At 39.6% G+C, this 24,053-nt stretch overlaps 1 protein-coding gene across 1 annotated transcript in view; it reads right to left on the minus strand.

The window, feature by feature from the left end:
- Nucleotides 1–425: 425 nt before the first annotated feature.
- The window catches only part of BUD13 (BUD13 homolog), a 41,848-nt gene continuing 18,220 nt past the window's right edge, over nucleotides 426–24,053 (minus strand). The window contains exons 4-10 of the mRNA XM_007196549.3: nucleotides 22,367–23,239; nucleotides 16,571–16,875; nucleotides 14,584–14,689; nucleotides 14,090–14,228; nucleotides 13,242–13,426; nucleotides 12,920–13,001; nucleotides 426–823 (exon numbers count right to left, since the gene is read on the minus strand). Of these exons, the coding sequence (XP_007196611.2) occupies nucleotides 730–823; nucleotides 12,920–13,001; nucleotides 13,242–13,426; nucleotides 14,090–14,228; nucleotides 14,584–14,689; nucleotides 16,571–16,875; nucleotides 22,367–23,239 (1,784 nt within the window). The 3' untranslated portion in view covers nucleotides 426–729. The remainder of the gene's footprint in view (nucleotides 824–12,919; nucleotides 13,002–13,241; nucleotides 13,427–14,089; nucleotides 14,229–14,583; nucleotides 14,690–16,570; nucleotides 16,876–22,366; nucleotides 23,240–24,053) is intronic.

A 24,053-nucleotide genomic window follows, 5' to 3' on the forward strand; every position in this document is an offset into this window, starting at 1 on the left:
CCTCACCCCAAGGTCACAAAGACATTCCCCATTTTTTCTTATTGGCTGTAGCATTTTACCTTTCATTTAGGTAAAATCACTTTGGGATTTGTCTTTGCTTTATGTGGTTTAAGGCAGGGATCCAACTTTATTTTTGTCCATATAATAAGCCAATTTTCTGAGCACCATTATCTATCTCTTCCCCACTAATTTGTGACACTACCTTTACCAGACACCAAGTCTCCAAACAGCCATGTCTATTCCTAAATCTAGTTTAGCAATAATTCTTATTTTCTAAGAGGAAGGAGCTATCACTGTGAAAGTTTTTACTCATCCTGCTTCCTAGATGAATGAAAAATCCAACTATCACCCTCCAAGATCCCTGGAGGTTCAATATTAGCTTGTATTCTTCCCCAAAACAGAATATCCATTTAAGAAAATTATTTTAAAAAAATAAATGTGTGTTTATTAAAAAGGGAAAACTCTAACCAAGAACAAACCCTGGGACACAGAGAAATCAACGCTTCCTCTGAAAGCCAGCAACAGGCAGTGTCGGCACACCTGAGAAGTACAGGCCTTTCAGTCCAAACATTACGTCTCAAATATTCTTCTGCAGTCAAAACCGGCATCCAACAAGTCGCTGGTCTGTGTGGGCCCTGATTATGAGCACAGATGACTGTTGCAGCTGGACGTCTGTCCACCCTGTGTCCACCACCACAACCCACAGCCACCCCCACTGCCTCAGAAAAGTTACATATCCTCAACACTCCACTTGTAGGCAAGTTCCTCCACCGCCTTCTTGCTGGTAAGCCTGGCAAAGCGCTTCTGTTCAAATCCATTGGATCTGCAATCAAGAAATACTAATCAGCCGGAATCCTGAACTGAACATTTATTTTTGAAAAAAGAGTTCACAATCTAATGAGCAAAAAGGAAAGTAAAGGCAATCATGTGAAAATATTTAAGACATAAGCAACAGAATCAGAAAGACAGAATACATAATCCAACCTCTTATTAGTCCTTGTTCAGTTCCTTCTCAAACTCTTTGACAACTGTTTCAAACATTTACCACTCTCTAAAGGCCCAACTCACTCTCAACTGATGTCTACGTATTATACTTTATCCATTCGTTACACAAAAAATTAGTGAATTCTTATTATGTACTAGGCACTGTGTCATGAAATTGAGTATAACATAGCACCTATCCTGATAAACTCACAGACTAGTGGAGGAGATTGACATTTAAACGAATGATTAAAACAAAAAGCATGGATTATGGTAGAAATACGCACTGGGTATCATGGAAGCAGAGTGGGGACCTTACTCAGCTTGGGAGGGGGACGGACAAGAATGGTCAGCAAAGGCTTCGTGAAGGGGGCCACTACGCTAAGTCTGAAAAGACGGAGTTAACCAGAGGGCCAGAAGGGTCAGGAGGGCATTTCAGCACAGAGCATAGCACGAGCAACAACAGCAAGGGCGCAAAGTAAGAAATCGTATGGCATGTGCAGGGAACCAAAGGCAAACTGGTATGGCTGGAGCCTCAAATATGAAAAGAGAGCAGTACGAGACAAAGCTAGAAAGGTAGGTAGAGGGCAAATCATAATGAGCTCTGTAAGCCACAGTATAAAGCTTAGATTTCACCTAGTAAGGATAAATTTATTTTTTTTATATTTTTATTGGAGTACAGTTGATTTACAATGTTGTGTTACTTTCAGGTGTACAGCAAAGTGAATCAGTTATACATATACATATATCCACTTTTTTTTTTTTACATTCTTTTCCCATGTAGGCCATTACAGAGTACTGAGTAGAGTTCCCTGTGAAGGATAAATTTAAAGTGGGAGCATAAACTGCATTTCAAAGAGATCACTCTGGAGGAGACTGAAGGCAGGAAAGTTACTGCAATGGTCCAGGCAACAGATGATGAAAGTAATGATAAAGAAGAGGGACAGAAAGAGAGAAAACATAGTAGGACTTAGTGATTGATCAGTTATATAAGAGCAAAGGAGGAAGAGGTAAGTTTGACTCATGGGTTAATAATTTTAGTGACTAGATGAATGAGGCTGCCATTAACCAGGACAGAACACAAGAGTAGGAGCACGCTTAGAGTAGGGAAAGCTGATGAGTTCAGTTTTGAATATGTTTGCATTTAAGGTGCCTCAAGTACATACCAACAGAGAAATCCAATGCACAGCCAGATACTCCAGACTGAGGTGCAAATACAGATTTGGGAATCATGTACATACAGCTGGTAAGTGAAGGTGTACTAGACAAGATTCAGCCAAGAGAGCACACGGAGTGAGAACAGCTAAGGGTTACAGATGGAGCCCAGAGAAACATTTAAGCAGGGGGCACAGAGGAACAGAAGTTCATAAAGGTGGCCAAGATGAAATGATAAGAGAAAATAACCAGAAGTAGGGTGTCATGGAAGTCACTACAGGGGTGAATTTCAAGGAGTGGCCCTCAACTCCCTTCTAATACCATGTACTTCGTCTTCTTACATAAACTTCTTGAAAGAGCCTTTACTCACTGTCTACTTCCTTATTTTTCATTCACTCCTTCACACAACAGAACTTGGCTTTTGTTTCACTATGCTATGGAGTTAACGCTCTCTCAAGTCATTAATGACCTTCCTTATTGCCAAACCCAGTGATTTCTCCCTCTCACCTAATCAGTCACTTGGTTCTGCCATCTTATCACTTAACCAATTTCCCACTTCCTCCTCTCTTCATTCGTACTACCACTGTCATGGTTCAGACTTCCATCATCTTTAGCCTAATCTACTGCAACAACCTTGTATCTTGTCTCTCTGCTTCCAAATTGGTGCCCTGCAAATGCTTCGTACGACCACTACAATGCGTCACCTATCTAGAATGTAGAGCTACTGTTAATCCACCAGTGGCTCCCCTCTGCCTCTAAGGTGAACACCAAGCTCCTCAGAAATGTTTCCAAGTCCTTCAGTGACCAGGCCCCTGCTTACCTTTCCAGCCCATCTCACACAACTCCATTTCACACTTACTGCTATCCAACATCAAACTGCTTATAACAGGCCCCCACCCCACCAAACACTAGGATGTTCCATATCCTTATGACCTTGCAATACAGGATGCTCTTCCTTAAATATCCTTCCTTTCCTTCTTATCTTGGTTAATGACTGACATCCCTAAAGACTTAGCTCATGTATCACCTCCTCTAGGAAGCATGCATTCCCTGACCACAGTCTCCCAAGGCTGAATCTAACTACTCTTCCTTTGTGCTCCCAAGGCACCTTGAAAATCCTCTACAGTAATACTTAGCAAGTAGCATTGAAATTATTTACTTGTCTGTCTTCTCCTCTAGATAGAAAGTGAGTTGCTGTGCTCAAGGACCGTCTCTCACTAATTGTGAGACCCTAGCACCCAGTACATAGCTGCTTAAAGTTATAATACGTGTGCTAAGTGCTACTGAACTGACTGGGATGACAGGCTTCCCTCTGTCCTAAGGCCTCCCCTGAGGGATCAGCTGGGTGAGGAGTGAAAGGGTGAGGAAGAAGGGAAGCTTATTATGAGTGGCACCATCTCCAACCTTAGAAGCGTGCATGGTGTTCTAGAGCACAAGGAAACCACTGCTTCTTGTCTTGGCGAATACGTACTTAAGAGAATCAACACTAATATGATCAAACAGACAAAAGGTCCTATGAATAACAAACCAAACCCTAAACAGAATCAAAAAAACAAACTGCAAGAGAACACACAGTGGAAAGAGCTTTAGACCGAAGAATCAGATGCCCAAGGTCTAATTCCAGCTTTATCAGGTGAGCTGAAAGACTCTAAGTTGTTAAATTTATCGGGGCCTCCGTTTCTCTTTTAAATAATGTAAGTTAGTTTAATTGACCTTATGGGTTTTTCTAACTGTAACATACTATAGATCTGTTTTAGAAATATTTACTTGCCAAAAACAGACCAAAGCAGAAACGGCAATGAAAGAATAAATAATCAGAAAGAAAGCAAGGATGAGAAAGGGAACTAAAAGGAAAACTCTAGGAGAAAATAAGAATGAGAAGTGTAGGAAAACTACAGGGAGAGATGGAGACAAATTATACCAGTTAAAAACCAGGTCAGGGAGAGTTCTGTTTTGGGTCCAGAAATTTGAAAAAAATAGAAAAAAGAAAAAAAGAATGAACTCAGTGTAGCAGGAGTATCTTTAGGGTTGTGGCTATAAAAAGATCTACTTCTGGCTATACAGCAAATTAGTATTCTGAAAAATCCTCCTGTTACCAAAAAGCCGATATACAGTGCGCTGCAAACGAAAGCAGGAAAGGAGCCTGAAACCACAGCCACCCTGAGGATACCTGCCAATATCAGGAACTAGAGCTCTGGATTTAGATGGCAGCTTAAAGGACAGAAGATAACGCCTTAGGCCCATATAAAGCAGAGTGGTAGATTCCAGTCATGGCAGAGAACTCGTGCAAACTAATCTACACTCAGAAAACAATTATAAAGTCTGGACAAAATATAAAGATACAAGTATCTGAAAGTATTTGAAGGCATGAGAGAGTGACCAAAAGCAGACAAAACTTGGGTGGGAGTCTAGGTGTGAGAAGAGATTTGTGAGGCTTTTTGCCAGAGGGCACTTCCCAAACTGCACAGCTCATGGAGGCAGAAAGGCACAGGCTTACTGGCTTGAGGTGTCAGTGCAGAGTGAGCAGAGCAGCTGGAAAATCAGGGAAGAAATACTGAAAGGGAGGTAGCTTCAAAAGGGATGAACCCCAAAATCTACATACAAACTGCACCCAAATCTTTGGCTAACTGCTAAACTGTGCTTGTGCAGGGGAAACCCCCTTGGGCCCCATGAAAAAGCAGCAGCTAGAAACTGAAAGAACTGAGCAGAAACTCCTGCAAAGGAGTTAGAGTTTGGAGTTAAAATACAGCCAAGTTAACTGTCTGCTGGAATAAAAATCAACACACTTCAAGGACTTCCCTGGTGGCACAGTGGTTAAGAATCCGCCTGCCGATGCAGGGGACACAGGTTTCGAGCCCTGGTCCGGGAAGATCCCACGCTGAGCCCGTGTGCCACAACTACTGAGCCTGCGCTCTAGAGCCCGCAAGCCACAAGTACTGAGCCTGTGTGCCACTACTGAAGCCTGCGCGCCTAGAGCCCGTGCTCCGCAACGAGAGAAGCCACCGCAATGAGAAGCCCACACACCACAACGAAGAGTAGCCCCGCTCACCGCAACTAGAGAAAGCCCATGCGAGGCAACGAAGACCCAACGCAGCCCAAAATAAATTAAATAAATAATTAAAATAAATCAATTAATAACTAAAATAAATTAAAAATAAGATGGTTACACCATCTTATTAAAAAAAAATCAACACACTTCAAAGAAATATAAGAGAATTCAAAGTCTCTGCAATGTATCATTCATAATGTCCAGTATAACATTTTTAAGTGACCAGACATGTAAGGAAACAGTAAAATGTGATGAAACTCAAGAAAAAACTATGAATAGAAACCAATCCTGAGATAACCCAAATGTTGCAATGAGCAGACAGGACTTCGAAGCACCAATTATAAATATTCTCAAGGAAAAAAAAAATGATTCATAATGAATGAATAGGTAGGAAATCTCAGCAGAGAAATATGTCAAATGGAAATTCTAGAGTTGAAAAATATAATAAACTAGCTGAGGGACTTCCTTGGTGGCACAGTGGTTATATTATAAAAATATAATAAACTAGCTGAGGGACTTCACTGATGGCACAGTGGCGCCTGCCAATGCAGGGGACATGGGTTCGAGCCCTGGTCCGGGAGGATCCCACGTGCCACAGAGCAACCAAGCCCATGTGCCACAACTACTGAGCTTGCACTCTAGAACCCGTGAGCCACAACTACTGAGCCCACGTGCTACAACTACTGAAGCCCACGTGCCTAGAGCCCATGTTCCACTACAAGAGAAGCCACCGCAATGAGAAGCCCATGCACTGCAATGAAGAGTAGCCCCTGCTCGCCACAACTAGAGAAAGCCCACGTGCAGCAATGAAGACCCAACGCAGCTAAAAATAACTAATAAATAAATTTAAACTAGCTGAAACAAAAAAATTCAGTGTATGAGCCTAATAGGCTAGAGATGGCAGAAGAGTCAATGAACTTGAAATCAGATCAAAAAAATTATCCCACCTTAAGAACAGAGAGAAAAATAATGATAGAAAAATGAACAGGACTTCAGAGATCTGTGGGATAATATCAAGTAGTGGAAATAGTGTAATTGGAGAAGGAAAAGTGGGTTAAAAAAAAAAGAAGAGGAATTGAACAAAAAATAGCCAAATAACCTCCCAAATGTGAAAAACATGAACTCATAAATCTAAAAAGCTCAACAAACTCAAAAAAGGATAAATACAAAGAAAACCACACCTAGGTACATCATAGTCAAACTGCTGAAAACCAAAGACCAGAAGGAAATCATGAAAGCTGCCAGAAAATATATTATAATGTGTATATGTTGGGGTTAGGAGATGAGACAATGAAACAAATGAAATCTGAGGGTTGACTTCTAATTGGAAACAATGGAGGCCAGAAAGTGATGAAAAGTCTTTAAAGGGCTGACAGAGCTGTCATAGAAGTCTGGTACTGTCAATCCTGAGTTCTCTGTGTTGGTTTGAAACCTCAGGAGTTCCCTGGGTAAAATCTGAAATTGGCCCCCATACTCAGAGGACAACGAGAGACAGAAAGAGAAAGAGGCAGATCACTCCAGATTGGCAGGTGGCAGGTTTAATAAGCAAGGGAACTTACATACAAGGTTTGTCTTGGGCGCAGGACAAGTGGTTCTCCACACCTGCCTGCCAGAACCTTAAAAGTTTATATAGAGGCCTTATATATAAGGGTTCAGTCACATATTCAGTCCAGATGGTCAACAGCACCCTACTCTCTCAAGGCTATGTCCTTGAAATGGCTGCCAGTATGAGAAGAGTAGGCAGGATGTACATTCCAAGGACAGGGGAGAGGTAAGGGCCTCCAGTTGCCTGGGTCCAGCTCATAGATCAACCAGTGGTCACATCCCCTCGATAACCTCCCCCAACACTATGCCAGTGAAACAATCCTTCAAAAACGAAGGTGAGAAAAAATTCTCTAATTTAATTAATAGAACTGTGCCAATGCCAACTCCAGGCTTTGATAATGTACTATGGTTATATAAGATATTATCATTGGGGGAAGTTGGGTGAATGGTACACTAATACACTGTACTATTTTTTCAAGTTCTTGTCAGCCTAACATTACTTCAAAATTAAAGCTGTTAAGAAACAAAGGTGAAATAAAGATGTTTTCATATCAACAAAAACTGAATTTTTTGCCAACAGACCTGCACTGAAGGAATATTAAAATTTCCTAATTTCTTTAGGAAAGAAGGAAGAATACCAGAAATTGTAACTATGTGAGTAAGTACTAACAACTATATATTTTTTTCTTTTGTTTTCTTAGCTTCTTAAAAAAAATATATAACTGGGCTTCCCTGGTGGCGCAGTGGTTGAGAATCTGCCTGCCAATGCAGGGGACACGGGTTCGAGCCCTGGTCTGGGAAGATCCCACATGCCGCGGAGCAACTGGGCCCGTGAGCCACAACTACTGAGCCTGCGCGTCTGGAGCCTGTGCTCCACAACAAGAGAGGCCGCGACAGTGAGAGGCCCGCGCACCGCGATGAAGAGTGGCCCCCGCTTGCCGCAACTAGAGAAAAGCCCTCGCACAGAAACGAAGACCCAACACAGCCATAAATAAACAAATAAATAATTAAAAAAAAAAATATATATATATATATATAAAACTGCAAAGTAAAAATTTTAACACTGTATTGTGGGATCTATACCATTTTTTATGTAATATGTATGAAAACAATAGCACTAAAAACAGAGGTTAAGTAGAACTGTAGTGTTGCAAGGTTCTTATATTTTATGTGAAATAGTACAATTATAACTCTCAGTAGGCTGTGATAAATTAAAGATACGTATTGTGATCCTCATAACAAACACTGAAAAAAAAATTGCAGAGAGGTATAACTAAAAAGAAAACAGAGCAATTAAAATTCACTACTAAATTCACACACCTAAAATCCAAACCACTGACAATACCAAATGCTGGCAAGGATATGGAGCAACAGAAATCCTCACTCTTTGCAGTAATGTAAAATGATGCAGCCTCTTTGGAAGACAACTGGCAGTTTCTTATAAAATTAAACATAATCTCAACAATACAATATAGCAATCATTTACCCTGGTATTTACCCAAGTAAACTGAAAACTATATCCACATAAAAACCCATACACCAATGTTTATTGTAGCTTTATTCACAACTGCTAAAAACTGGGAGCAACCAAGATGTCCTTCAACTGGGGAATAAACAGACTGTGGTATACCCATCCAATGCAATACGACTCAGTGATAAACATGGAATACAGTACTGATTCATGCAAGAACATGGATGAATCTTAAAATGCATTTTGCTAAGTGCAAAAGGTCAGACTCAAAAGGTTACACATTGTATGATTCCATTCATGTAACACTCTGGAAAAGACAAAACTACAGGGACAGAAAACAACAGCAGTAATTACAAGGGGTTGGTGGAGGAGGTATAAATGACTAAAAGGAGACTTACACAGGAAATTTTAGAATGATGGAACTATTCCATACAGTACTAGGGTGGTGAATGAATGACTCTACTCATTCGTTAAATCCCATAGAACTATACACCATAATGAGTAAACACTAATATAAGTAAACTATAAAAGAAAAAAATTACCCAGGATGTTTGGCAGGGGAGAGGTATGGGGGCTGACTCTTTAAGTTATGTTGGAAAATGGTATTTTGATTAGAAATTATAAGGGTAAGAACAAAATGAACTGCACATAAATGCTACACTCTAGATGGTAAATTAGTTTCTCATTTCTGAATTTCTCAATTTTGAAACTATTTTACATGTGTCCTGGGATGAGCAAAATGGATGGTGGATGGTGGGTGCCAGGTTTCTCAATGTTGGGGAGGTAAGCAAAAAGGAAAGGTAATACTTGGTTAGAGTCAGTTACATCAACATGAACTCATATTTATATATATATGTAAATATATGTGTATATATAACATACTTGCAGGTGGATAGACACAGAAACAATTATAGATATGTGTGTATACACAGACTACTATACACGCATTAAGTAGCTCTGTCTGCTGAGAGGGTCTAGAAACAATGACACCTCAGTAACAACAAGCACTCTAGCAGTCGGATCTTGGTTTCTAAATATCTTTCTCCATTAAAAGCAGTCAGGATTTCTTAGAGAAATGGCTATTTTAGGGCTGGGGCAGAGAAAATACAATATGAGCCTGAAGCACCTTATAGTAACAGAAAGTCAAAGAATGCTCAAAAAATAGAAGGATGGGCATATAAAAGGGACACCTGAGAGAACTCCCAATGGCCAAAGAACAGAACAATTTAAGCAACAAAATAAATAACATACTATTAGATTACTATACAAAGTATAAAATATGCATGAGTCCATACTGATATAAACAAATGATTGAGCAAATAAATGGGGAGATGAAACAGATCTTCCTTACAGAAAAAGTCTAAATAATATATGTAGATATCCTTCTGTAGGTCTCCTTTTGAGTGTAAGCTGAACTCAGTCGACTCACTTCCAGAGAAGAGAGTATGAAAGAAGAAAAACAGTAATTTTAAAGCAGAGAAACCCGGCAAACACTCACTACCTTAACCCAGTGATCCAGGTTAACATTACTAGTGATGTCATGTGGATATCATGTAACCCCTAAAAGGATGTGATGAGAAGGACACTCCACCACTGTGGAATTCTTTCCAAAAACCCATAACCTCAGGCTAATCATGAGAAAAACATCAAACAAACTCAGTTTGAGGAACATTCAACAAAAATACCTGACCATACCGCCCCCGCACAAAAGTGTTAAGGTTACAAAGAACAAAGAAAGACTGAGAAACTGACACAGATCAGAAGAGACTGAGGAGACATGACAACTAAGTACAATGTGGTATCCTGAATTGCATCCCTGAACAGAAAAAGAACATTAATAGAAAACTGGTGAAATCCAAATAAAATCTGGTGCATTAATAATAACATACTAATGTTGGTTTCTTAGATTTGATTAACGTACCACGATAATATAACGAATGGTAACAAAACTGGATAAGGAGTTTACAAGAATTCTTTATAGTATCTCTGCAAATTTTCTATAAATCTAAAATTATTCCAAAACAAAAAGTTTACTTAAAAAAAGAATACAAAAAAAATTTTTCAAAACACTACCCCAAGCAACTGCAAAATACACATTATCTTCAAGTGCAAATGGGCTATTCACCAAGGTAAACCATATACTGGGCCATAAAACATGCTTAATAAATTTCAAAAGATCAAAATATTACATAGTGTATTCCCTGACCTCAATGGAATTAAATTGGAAATCAATAACAATGAGATATCTAGAAAAGTCTAAATGTTTGGAATTCTAAAATACACTCATAAGTAAATCATGGATCAAAGAATGAACCGAAAGGAAAATTAGAAAATATTTTGAACAAAATCCAACATACATTCCTGAAAAAAGACATTCCTTAGCAAACTAGGAATAGAAATCTCTCAACTCAATAAAGGAAATCTACAAAAAAAATTCTATAGTTTACAAGATATTTCATGGTGAAAAGGCTGAATGTTTTCCTCCTAAGGTTAGCAACAAGGTAAAATATGTCTGCTCTTACTGCTTCTACTCAACATTTGCACTGGAAGTTGCAGCTAGTGCAACAAGGCAAGAAAAAGAAACAAAAGGCATCTGGATTAGAAAGGAAGCAGTAACACTGTTTATATTCACAGAGGACATGATCCTCTAGGTTCAAAATCTGACGGATCCTACAAAAAAAGCCATTGTACGAAGTGACCTTTACATCAAGGAAAGTGGCTGATAATATTTGTTGCCAATGATAAAATAGGAGCTTTCAAGCGTAAATTAGAATTTTGAAAAACTTGTACCCACTACCATGAACTCCTTTAGCTTCTAGTTATTTAAAGATTTTTGTGATGAGATCAAAGTTAATATTAATATGTATATATCATTATCTGATATTGTATATGAAATATGTCAACATTTGGAAGGTCTGAAAAACTCAGCAAACCAATGAACAGTACATGATGTTATAAAATCATGCATGAGTAAAAGATTCATCCAAAATAGGAAAAAGACCAATGGATTTTAATCTAACAGTATGAAAAGCTTTTTGATATGGTTTCTGATTCCATATTACAAATAACCTTTAAGAAACTACCACTTATTGAGTTTTTGTGTAGTATTAAAAAAAAATCTAATACACTTTCCTTTTCTAACTACCTATTATAAGGTTGAATTTTCTTCCTATATTTCAGCTAAACATACTGCAACAGACTAAATCCTGATGTCTTCTTGTAACACATTGCTATATTTAAAATGGATAACCAACAAGGGCCTACTGTATAGCACAGGGAACCCTGCTCAATATTCTGTAACAACCTAATTGGGAAAAGAATTGGAAAAAGAATAGATACATGTATATTTATAACTGAATCACTTTGTTGTACACCTGAAACTAACACAACATTGTTAATCAACTATATACCAATATAAAATAAAAAGTTAAAAAATAAAAATAGGGCTTCCCTGGTGGCGCAGTGGTTGAGAATCTGCCTGCTAATGCAGGAGACACGGGTTCGAGCCCTGGTCTGGGAAGATCCCACATGCCACGGAGCGGCTGGGCCCGTGAGCCACAGCTGCTGAGCCTGCGCGTCTGGAGCCTGTGCCCCGCAGCGGGAGGGGCCGCGATGGTGAAAGGCCCGCGCACCGCGATGAAGAGCGGTCCCCGCACCGCGATGAAGAGTGGCCCCCACTTGCCGCAACTAAAGAAAGCCCTCGCACGAACCGAAGACCCAGCACAGCCAAAAATAAATAAATAAATAAATAAATAAATAAAATAAATTAAAAAAAAAAAAAGTTAATATTTCTAAAAAAAAAAATAAAAATAAAAATAAAAATAAAATAAAATACAAAAAAAAAAAAAAGTCCTGATGTTTTCTATCAGCCCAGACATTAATGAGATTTGCAAGAATGTAAATCAAAACTATCCTGAATCTCACTTTTTTTTGTTTGAAAAATATAGTTATTTCTCTTTAAAAACAGGGTAACTATGTTAATGTAATGGCTTTTTTTAAAGAATTAATAAATACTTTTTAAACTTCTTAGTTTAATTTCTAATATGGTAAATATTAACAGCTATAACCCACATAAACAAAACTTTTTAGAGTCCTCAATAATTATTAAGAGTGTAAAGGGGTCTTGAGATGACAAATTTTGAGAGTCACTGTGCTAGATGATATAACAATGTCCTTTAGCAGGCAAGAGATGGGATCTAACATGAAGTAGAGGGACTGACTTTGGATAGGAGCATATATAGTTCATCCATGATAGCAGAAAGGAAGTTAGTGCATGTGGGTACAGATATGGGTAGGTGAAAAAACAAGGTGGTAGGGGCAGTGCAACATGACAAGTAACTCACTCATAAGGCAGTGAAGAAAAGATTCAAGGGCTACATTTTAAAGATACAACATACAAAAGGCTTCAGACTAGCACCTATCATTCACCCCCTCCAAACCTTAGAAAATATCATTAGAAGTGATCAGTGTCAAAAACAAAGGGTATCCTAGCTGGACCACCTGAGTTATTTGCCCAGAGCTTTGAAAAGGAAAAAAGGAAGGAGTATTCTAAGCATGGGAAATGAAGACTTGAGAAATAGAAGCAACCAAACTGCATATTATTAACCTTGTGATTAAGGCAGAAAATGAGGCAGAGTGTAGAATGATTTGAGAACAGTCAGGGAAGGTTCGGGTTAGATGGAAGAGAAAACAAAACTGTAGGAAATATTCAGGTTTACCTGTCTACTCCATCCCAGCGATATCCAGGCCAGATATTGAACCTGTTGGGAGGAGGTGCTGGGCCACTGTAGCGAGGTCTCACTAATGACAGGAGAGGGAGAAAAGTTAGTTACCTACGTAATTCAAATCAGAGCTCGATGGCAGTGGGAAAAATTTTCTTTGTACAGAAGTCTCTATTGAGTTAAATCTAAATTCCCCAATACAAGAAATCTGAAATTGTATGGGAAAGCCTTCTTTGCACATAGCTATGTATCATCACCCTATTGATTTTCTCTCTTCACGTAAGTCACCTCATTCTCTGAAGATTCCCAGAAGGCTCACCTTTCTTATTCTTGCTCTCCTTGGCCTTATTCTTCTTGATCAAGTTGGCCATGGGGTCCCCCTCTCTTTCTTTTTCCCTCAGCATCCGATCTAGATCTTCATCATCAATATAGCGGGCCAGAGGCTTTTGCATTTCCTTCATTGCATCCTCCACATTTTGTTGCTGCTGCCGGCGCTGTGCAAGCCTGGACAAAAAGAACCAGGAGTGTCTGCTATCCTGTTTAACATTTCCACTCTTACACTGAGATGTACTGCTACACTTGGAGAACCTCCTCTTTCCAGCAGCCTAGGCCAAATACTGAAAAAGGTAAAATTCTTAGAATACCAACTGGAAGTGTGGAATATATCAGTATCTTAGGAAGGAGACTGAGCACACTGAATTTCCCATTCCCAAAAACAGCTTTGGGGCTTCCCTGGTGGCGCAGTGGTTGAGAATCCACCTGCCAATGCAGGGGACATGGGTTTGAGCCCTGGTCCGGGAAGATCCCACATGCCGTGGAGCAACTAAGCCCATGTGCCACAACTACTGAGCCTGTGCTCTAGAGCCCGCGAGCCACAACTACTGAGACCGCGTGCTGCAACTACTGAAGCCCGTGTGCCTAGAGCCCATGCTCCGCAACAAGAGAGGCCACCACAGTGAGAAGCCCGCACACCACAAGGAAGAGTAGCCCCCGCTCGCCGCAATAGGAGAAAGCCTGTGCACAGCAACAAAGACCCAACACAGCCAAAACTAAATAAATAAAATAAATAAATTTATTAAAAAAAAAACAGCTTTGAAGGCAGAAGAATAGAGAAATGACTTCCTCCAGTCACTGCAGTCTTGTTTTTCCTTTCAGTGGTTCTCTTACCCTTTTCCCCACTGAGCATACAGCTCATCTCTCTCCGAGTCCTTCTCCGCTTTTCTCCTCTGCTCTAAACGTTCCAGTTTCAAATTCCTCTTACGACCAAACTTATCTCGAAATACGGTTTCAGCATACTGGAATTCAGCTGCAAAGGAAAATTATACTTTTAAAGATAAACACCAGGTATCAAAATCAGAAATAATATTCTAACAGCTGAAATCAACCACGTGGGGTTCTGATGCTGGATAAGAACCTTCACAGCCAGACTACTAGTAGTCCCTACCAACATCTAAGTGCATATTGGCGATGATCCTGAAAATTAACATTTTTCAAGAAGGAAAAGAACCACTTGAACCCAATGAGAAGTTAAAATAATGCACAAAACCAGAGCTGAAATTTGACAGCAATTAAAACTTTTAAATATCAGGTATAATAAACTACATTAAAAAAAATAAAAGCTACAAGAGCCTCAACTGGTCTCTGCACTTTCACATTTTTACCTTCAAATGCCATGGTCTCTTGGTCCCGTCTCTTGAGCTCCTGCTGCTCTCGCTGTATGTCAGTTAACACCAACCCAGTTTTAGCCCCAGAATACATGTGTGCAGCCTATGCAATGGAAAAGGGAGCATCCAACATTAAGACAATGCAGCAATAGACTCCATGGGTATACACAGGTGTATTTTTGTCTGATAATCAGCAATAACCAAACCAAAAACTCTAGCTTTATATTCTTATTATCAACCACAGGTTTCACAAAATAGAAAAGAAGAAATAAAACTGAATTTCATGGAAAATTAACAGTACTATCAAGTTTAAGAGTAAACAGAAACACAAACCAACAATATGCTAAAGGGAAGGCTAAGCATCGTATTTCTGACTTTTCAGCATATAAACTGCACACATGAAGACTCCCAGGTCACCTGACCAGAAACCTCTAAGCCCTCTGGTAGGGATCAACACTGATAAAATATTTCATTTAAATCACAAAGTCAAGCAAACCTAAGATCCTGAAATTGTGGCTATATTTCAGGATAATGACAAGATATAACCAAATCGAAACGTCTTACTAAACTCCGCTCTGTATCAAGATAACAAACCAACCCACAATCAATGTATATACTTATATCCCGATATCCTTAAACAACGTACTAAATTAAATTTGATTAATATTAAATTGCCCATGGACTAAGCAGATACATAAAAATGTCAAGGAGTCCAGCTGAAACACAGACCTCACTCTGTTCCCCAAAAGAGAAGAACCCTACTTCCTGGGCTAGGGACAGGCTGGTCTACCCTACCAGGACCACATGGGCTACAGAGAAACTTACCTGAAAAGTCTGCGTTAGAGGAAACGTGCACACCACAGGCTCTATCATTCTCTTTCTTAACCAACTCACTGGAATAACACTTTTTTTTAAAATTAATTTATTTATTTTTGGCTGCGTTGGGTCTTTGTTGCTGCGCGCACATTTTCTCTAGTTGCGGCCAGTGGTGGCTACTCTTTGTTGCGGTGCACGGGCTTCTCATTGCGGTGGCTCCTCTTGTTGCGGAGCATGGGCTCTAGGCACACGGGCTTCAGTAGTTGCAGCACGTGGGCTCAGGAGGTGTGGCACATGGGCTTAGTTGCTCCGCAGCATGTGGGATCTTCCCGGACCAGGGCTTGAACCCGTGTCCCCTGCATTGGCAGGAGGATTCTTAACCACTGCGCCACCGGGGAAGCTCTGGAATAACACTTCTTTACTAGTACTGGTGTTCTTTACAACACAATTACTCAGGGTTCATGCGGATTTGTTTTGCTAATTCAGGCTTCATCACAGATTTAAAATAATACAAAACACTTACTTCCCAGGTGATATGATTTCTAAAAGTCGTTTTATATTTTAAGTGCCTCTCTTTAAGCTCTGGAGACCTACAGTCCAATTTATAATAGTAAACTGCTTACACTAAATGCTTACTTTGTCCCAGGCACTGTGCTAAGAGCTTTACTTACTGACTCATTTAATTCCCACAAGAACCTTATGAAGTACGTACTACTATTATCCACATTTTAAAGATGAAGAAGCTGAGGCTTAGAGATATTATGTATCTTGCTCAAATCTCACAGATAGTACATATAAGAAGTATAATCCCAATATGTGATGTTTGACACAAGGTTCATGCTCCTAACTCCACTCTGTAAACTACGTTCTCAGTTTATTCGTAAGAAAATAGGAAGTTTCTGTGGACCTATTAAAATGAGATTCATGGAACTGAGAGGATATAAAGGCAGAAGCTCTTTAGGAAATCTGCTATTTGCAAGTTCACCTGGGCTGGGTTAGGCAGTCCTGACTTCAGAGAGAAGAAAAGAGCCCTAGAGGTCCTGTGAGCTAGATTTACTATGCTACTAAGAGCTACCTCTTCCTGCTTTGGCTTGGATCTCTGGAACTTGTACAGAGCTAAAAGACAGGAGTTACTCTAAGAGAAGATATGGCTCCTGAAAATTCTTACCTTCTTTCCCAGAGGCTGACTCCTTCGAGGTGGAGACAGGTCAGAATCAGAAGATTTGGCCCTCTGTTTCCTCCTTGGTGGAGAGAGGTCAGAATCAGAGTTCCCGTGCCTAGGTCTATTCCGTGGAGGTGACAGATCTGAATCAGAATCCCGGGGCCCTGAACTTTGTTTATAGCGTGGAGGAGGAAGATCTGAGTCAGAGGCTTTCCTACTGTCACTTGGGTAGGAAGAAGAGTCCAACATGTGACTCTGATGTCTCCTGGGTGAAGAGCTTTTATGATATTTCCTATGGCTGGGGGAAGAGCCTGGAAATTAAACAGTAAAGTCTTTAATCCCCTTGGCAGAATCTAAAAAAAGAATTTGTCAGGCTAATGTTCAACATTCATTTAGTCCTCTTGTGAGGAACTATCACTAACCTAAATACAAGTACGAATGACATGGGAGAAGAGCAAAGTGAGAAACAACTTTTAAAACCAATAGGCAGGATGTGGGGTTCTATTCCCAAGTTATTAGTGACTGACTAGCATGTGAGATCTCAACATACTCATCTGTGCCATATATATATATATATATATATATATATATACACACACACACACACACACATATATATATATATATATTTTAGGTTATTAATCTGTTTTGAGTTTATTTTTGTGTATGTTATTAGGGAGTGTTCTAATTTCATTCTTTTACATGTAGCTGTCCAGTTTTCCCAGCACCACTTACTGAAGACTGTCTTTTTCTCCATTGTGTATCCTCACCTCGTTTGTCATAGATTAGTTGACCACAGGTGTGCGGGTTTATCTCTGGGCTTTCTATCCTGTACCACTGATCTATATTTCTGTTTTTGTGCCAATACCATATTGTCTTGATTACTGTAGCTTTGTAGTATAGTCTGAAGTCAGGGAGTCTGATTCCTCCAGCTCCGTTTTTTTCCCTCAAGATTGCTTTGGCTATTCAGGGTCTTTTGTGTCTCCATACAAATTTTAAAATTTTTTGTTCTAGTTCTGTAAAAACTGCCATTGGTAATTTTATAGGGATTGCACTGCATCTGTAGATTGCTTTGGGTAGTATAGTCATTTTCACAATATTGATTCTACCAACCCAAGAACATGGTATATCTCTCCATCTGTTTGTGTCACCTTTGACTTCTTTCATTAGTGTCTTACAGTTTTCTGAGTACAGGTCTTTGACCTACTTAGGTAGGTTTATTCCTAGGTATTTTATTCTTTTTGTTGCAATGGTGAATGGGATTGTATCTTTAATTTCTCTTTCTGATCTTTCGTTGTTAGTGTATAGGAGTGCAAGAGATTTCTGTGCATTAATTTTGTATCATGCAACTTTACCAAATTCATTGATTAGCTCTAGTAGTTTTCTGGTGGCACGTTTAGGATTCTCTCTGTAGAGTATCAAGTCATCTGCAAACAGTGACAGTTTTACCTCTTCTTTTCCAATTTGTATTCCTTTTATTTCTTTTTCTTCTCTGATTGCCGTGGCTAGGACTTCCAAAACTATGTTGAATAATAGCAGTGAGAGTGGACATCCTTGTCTTCTTCCTGATCTTAGAGGAAATGCTTTCAGTTTTTCACCATTGAGAATGATGTTTGCTGTAGGTCTGTCGTATATGGCCTTTATTATGTTGAGGTAGGTTCCCTCTATGCCCACTTTCTGGAGAGTTTTTATCATAAATGGGTGTTGAATTTTGTCGAAAGCTTTTCCTTCATCTATTGAGATGATCATATGGTTTTTCTCCTTCAATTTGTTAATATGGTGTATCACATTGATTGATTTGCATAAATTGAATAATCTTGCATCCCTGGGATAAATCCCACTTGATTATGGTGTATGATCCTTTTAATGTGCTGCTGGATTCTGTTTGCTAGTATTCTGTTGAGGATTTTTGCATCTATGTTCATCAGTGATACTGGCCTGTAGTTTTCTTTTTTTGTGACATCTTTGTCTGGTTTTGGTATCAGGGTGATGGTGGCCTCACAGAATGAGTTTGGGAGTGTTCCCTCCTCTGCAATATTTTGGAAGAGTTTGAGAAGGATGGGTGTTAGCTCTTCTCTAAATGTTTGATAGAATTCACCTGTGAAGCCATCTGGTCCTGGACTTTTTTGTTTGTTGGAAGATTTTAAATCACAGTTTCAATTTCATTACTTGTGATTGGTCTGTTCATATTTTCTATTTCTTCCTGGTTCAGTATTGGAAGGTTATATACCTTTCTAAGAATTTGTCCACTTCTTCCAGGTTGTCCATTTTATTGGCATAGAGTTGCTTGTAGTAGTCTCTCATGATGCTCTGTATTACTGCGGTGTCTGTTGTAACTTTTCATTTCTAATTTTATTGATTTGAGTCCTCTCCCTCTTTTTCTTGATGAGTCTGGCTGAAGGTTTATCAATTTTATCTTCTCAAAGAACCAGCTTTTAGTTTTATTGATCTTTGCTACTGTTTTCTTTGTTTCTATTTCATTTATTTCTGCTCTGATCTTTATGATTTCTTTCCTTCTACTAACTTTGGGTTTTGTTTGTTCTTCTTTCTCTAGTTCCTTTAGGTGTAAGGTTAGATTGTGTATTTGAGATTTTCCTTGTTTCCTGAGGTAGGATTGTATTGCTATAAACTTTCCTCTAGAACTGCTTTTGCTGCATCCCATAGGTTTTGGATCATCGTGTTTTTGTTGTCACTTGTCTGTAGGTATTTTTTGATTTCTTCAGTGATTTCTTGGTTATTTAGTAAGGTATTGTTTAGCCTCCATGTGTTTGTGTTTTTTACAGTCTCTTCCCTGATATTTCTTTCTAATCTCATAGCGTTGTAGTCGGAAAAGATGCTTGATATGATTTCAATTTTCTTAAATTTACTGAGGCTTGATTTGTGACCCAAGATGTGATCTATCCTGGAGACTGTTCTGTGTGCACCTGAGAAGAAAGTGTAATCTGCTGTTTTCGGATGGAATGTCCTAAAAATATCAATTAAATCTCTCTGGTCTATTGTGTTATTTAAAGCTTGTTATTTCCTTATTAATTTTCTGTCTGGATGATCTGTCCATTGGTGTAAGTGAGGTGTTAAAGTCCCCCACTATTACTGTGTTACTGTCGATTTCCTCTTTTATAACTGTTAGCATTTGCCTAATGTATTGAGGTGCTCCTATGCTGGCTGCATATATAATTGTTATATCCTTTTCTTGGATTGATCCCTTGATCATTATGTAGTGTCCTTCCTTGTCTCTTGTAACATTTATTTTAAAGTCTATTTTATCTGATATGAGTATTGCTACTCCAGCTTTCTTTTGATTTCCATTTGCATGGAATATCTTTTTCCATCCCCTCACTTTCAGTCTGTATGTGTCCCTAGGTCTGAAGTGGGTCTCTTGTAGACAGCATACATATGGGTCTTGTTTTTGTATCTATTCAGTGAGCCTGTGTCTTTTGGTTGGAGTATTTAGTCCATTCACATTTAAGGTAATTATCGATATGTATGTTCTTATTACCATTTTCTTAATTGTTTTGGGTTTGTTTTTGTAGGTCCTTTTCTTCTCTTGTGTTTCCCACTTACTGAATGAGATCCTTGCTGGGTAGAGTAATCTTGGTTGTAGGTTCTTCCCTTTCATCACTTCAAATATATTTTGCCACTCCCTTCTGGCTTGTAGAGTTTCTGCTGAGAAATCAGCTGTTAACCTTACGGGAGTTCCCTTGTATGTTATTTGTCGTTTTTTCCCTTGTTGCTTTTAATAATTTTTCTTTGTCTTTTTTGTCAATTTGATTAGTGTTTTGGCATGTTTCTCCTTAGGTTTATCCTGCCTGGGACTCTCTGCACTTCCTGGACTTGGGTGGCTATTTCCTTTCCCATGTTAGGGAAGTTTTCAACTATAATCTCTTCAAATATTTTCTTGGGTCCTTTCTCTCTCTCTTCTCCTTCTGGGACCCCAATAATGCAAGTGTTGTTGCCTTTAATGTTGTCCCAGAGGTCTCTTAAGCTGTCTTCATTTCTTTTCATTCTTTTTTCTTTATTCTGTTCTGTGGCAGTGAATTCCACCATGCTGTCTTCCAGGTCACTTATCCATTCTTCTGCCTCAGTTATTCTGCTATTGATTCCTTCTAGTGTATTTTTCATTTCAGTTATTGTATTGTTCATCTCTGTTTGTGTGTTCTTTAATTCTTCTAGGTGTTTGTTCCTTAATTCTTCTAGGTCTTTGTTAAACATTTCTTCCATCTCCTCGATCTTTTTTTTTTTTTTTTTAAGGGGCAGGTAGGGCTTTTTTTTTTTTTTTTGGTTGTGTTGGGTCTTCGTTTCTGCGTGAGGGCTTTCTCTAGTTGTGGCAAGTGGGGGCCACTCTTCATCGCGGTGTGCGGGCCTTTCCCTATCACGGCCTCTCTTGTTGCGGAGCACAGGCTCCAGATGCGCAGGCTCAGTAGTTGTGGCTCACGGGCCTAGCTGCTCCGCGGCATGTGGGATCTTCCCAGACCAGGGCTCGAACCCGTGTCCCCTGCATTGGCAGGCAGATTCTCAACCACTGTGCCACCAGGGAAGCCCCATCTCCTCGATCTTTGCCTCCATTCTTTTTCCAAGGTCCTGGATCATCTTCACTATCATTATTCTGAATTCTTTTTCTGGAAGGTTGCCTATCTCCACTTCACTTAGTTGTTTTTCTGGGGTTTTATCTTGTTGCTTCATCTGGTACATAGTCCTCTGCCTTTTCATTTTGTCTGTCTTTCTGTGAATGTGCTTTTCATTCCACAGGCTGCAGAACTGTAGTTCTTCTTGCTTCTGCTGTCTGCCCTCTGGTGGATAAGGCTACCATCTGTGTCATATTTATCCACACATAAAGAGTGGGCAAAAAACAAACTGCGCTCAGGTCTCAGTGGTGTGGTGAAACTTAAAACTACCTGGATTATATTCTCATGTCCTCAGACTAAAGTATAAAAATGTATTTGAATTTAAAAATTAAAATAGTACCTAGGGACAAAAGATGGAGTAAACAAATTTCACCACACAGGTGTGAATCGTAGACATAAGCATCACAAATCACCTTCCCCAAAAGCAATCTGCAATACATATCAACAGTCCTAAAAGCACAGAACCCTCTGACCCAATAAATCAATTTCTATTGTACTTAGTTTCCTAGGAAACAGATCTAGAAGTACTTCAATTCCCCAGAAATCTATCTAGAAGTAGATAAGGAAATAATTCAGAACAGGACAACCGTTTACGTATAAGGATGTTCATTATGGAATTATAGAAGAAAAGGTTTAGAAATAACCTAAAATACGCAATATTAGGGAAATGGTTAAGTAAACACCAACAAAAATTATATTAACAAAGAGATGTTCTACGACATGGGGAAGATAATGTTAAGTGTAAAAAAACAGGCAAGATTACACATGCAATATGTACTTACTGCCTAGACAAGTCTCAACTACATGAGAAATGAATAGAAAAAAAAAAGACTAAAAGGACATTGGTTACAACACTAGCAGTGGCTGCCTCTGAATGACAGAATTTTGTATGACCTTTTTCTACATTTCTATGCATTCTATACATGCAACAAACATGTATACAATATCTTTATATGAGGTGGGGAGAATATACAAAAGGATATATAAAAATTTCCTCCCTGCTACTGTAAATTTTTAACTCTCCTCAGCCCAACCTGTCACCACTTCCCTCCAGTTTTTAAAACTTCTCCAAAGCTCCATTCTCATTTCTAAAGATCACAAATACCTAATAAACCAACTAAAATGTCCAAAAGAAAGTGCCTCAGGAACAAGTGTCTCTCACGGACAATCAAATGCTCACCTTTAGAATCATGCTGCTTACTTCCAAAACGGGATTTTGCTTGCTTTTTCCGTGGAGGAGAGAGTTCTGCGTCATATTCATACTTGCTGTTCTTTGGGAGTGATAGATGAGAAGGTCCTGGCCCCTTCCGATGTGGAGAAGTTTTGCTAGAGCTTTCTGGGGCTTTACTGCTTTTGGTTCTGGGCAGTGAATGAAGGACATTAGAAGCCAAGTCAGGGGAATTATGATGGGCCCTCCTGAGCTGTGGTGTGTCCACGGAGTCAAGAGTCCTTCTAGGCTGAGCTGTGTCAGGGGAGCTGTTATGGGCCCTTCTGCGAGGAGAGATATCTGAGGAATTGTGGTGGGCTCTCCTAGGTGGAGATGGATCTGGTGTGTCATGACGGGCCCTCCTAGGAGATACACCTGAAGAATGACGATGAGGCTTCCTGATGGGAGAAGGATCCAGTGAATCATGACGGGCCCTCCTTGGGGGAGATGGGTCTGAGTCATGATAGGCCCTCCTGGGGGGAGATGGATCTGGGGAATCATGACAGACCCTCCTAGGAGATGAATCCGGGGTATCATGACGGACCCTCCTAGGAGATGAATCCGGGGTATCATGACGGACCCTCCTAGGATGCAATGAATCCGGGGTGTCATGACGGACTGTCCTAGGAGGAGATGAATCCAGGGGGTCATGACGAACCCTCCTGGGAGGAGATGAATCCGGGGTGTCATAACAGACCCTTCTAGGAGGAGATGAATCCAGGGTGTCATGACGGACCCTCCTAGGAGGAAACGAATCCAGGGTATCATGATGGACCCGCCTAGGAGGAGATGAATCCGGGGTATCATGACGGAAATGTCTGTGTGAGGGTAGATCTTCATTGTGGCCTAAACACAAATAGCAAAGAGTCAGATTCCTACAAGTGCTCTGTTCACCCTTGTAACCAAAGTTTCAAAAGATGCCCCCAGCAGGATACATCTCAAAACTCTTCAGAAAGCCCAAAAGGTATGCACAACTCTTACTTAGGGGTAGTAAACCAGCACTCATGTATATCCTAAGAATAATCTCTCATGTTTGCCTAACAAGTCATAAATCTGCAAAGCATTTTAAATGTATTTTTCATGTTACATCTTGTTAGGTAAGCAGGGCAGGTATCCTTGCTTTACAGACACGAAAACACAGACTCCAAGGAACTAAGTGATTTCTTACCTAGGGGTCATAGCTACTAAGATGAAGAGATAGGCTAGAACTCCAGCCTTCTAACCCCCAATCCAATGTTCTTCCCAAAACCTTATTTGTACAGAGTTCCCCATCAGAAGCTCCTACTGATATTTAGCCTAGATAATTCATAGTTTGTATCCACTCTTCTTTCAAAGGGCAAATTGACTAAATCTGTGCCGCATCAAAATGAAATGCTGTTAACTATTTAATCCATGCCATTGTGCTCTTTATTAGAGTTGGGGAGAGCACCAGAAAGAAAGGATCAGCATTTACTGATCACCTACTGCATGCCCATTATTTATATAGATTATCTCATTTAATTCTCATAACAAGCCTAGGAGATAAACACTGTCATCCCTATTTTATAGATGAAGTTGATACTCAGCAAGATTAAGTAGTTTGCCAAAGTCATCCTGCTAGTAAGTGGTGGAATGAATATCCAAATCCAGATTTGTTTTTGACTCCAGAGTCCATGTGCAA

This window comes from Balaenoptera acutorostrata, chromosome 9, assembly GCF_949987535.1.
Source record: "Balaenoptera acutorostrata chromosome 9, mBalAcu1.1, whole genome shotgun sequence".
In the NCBI taxonomy this organism is placed as follows: Eukaryota; Metazoa; Chordata; class Mammalia; order Artiodactyla; family Balaenopteridae; genus Balaenoptera; species Balaenoptera acutorostrata.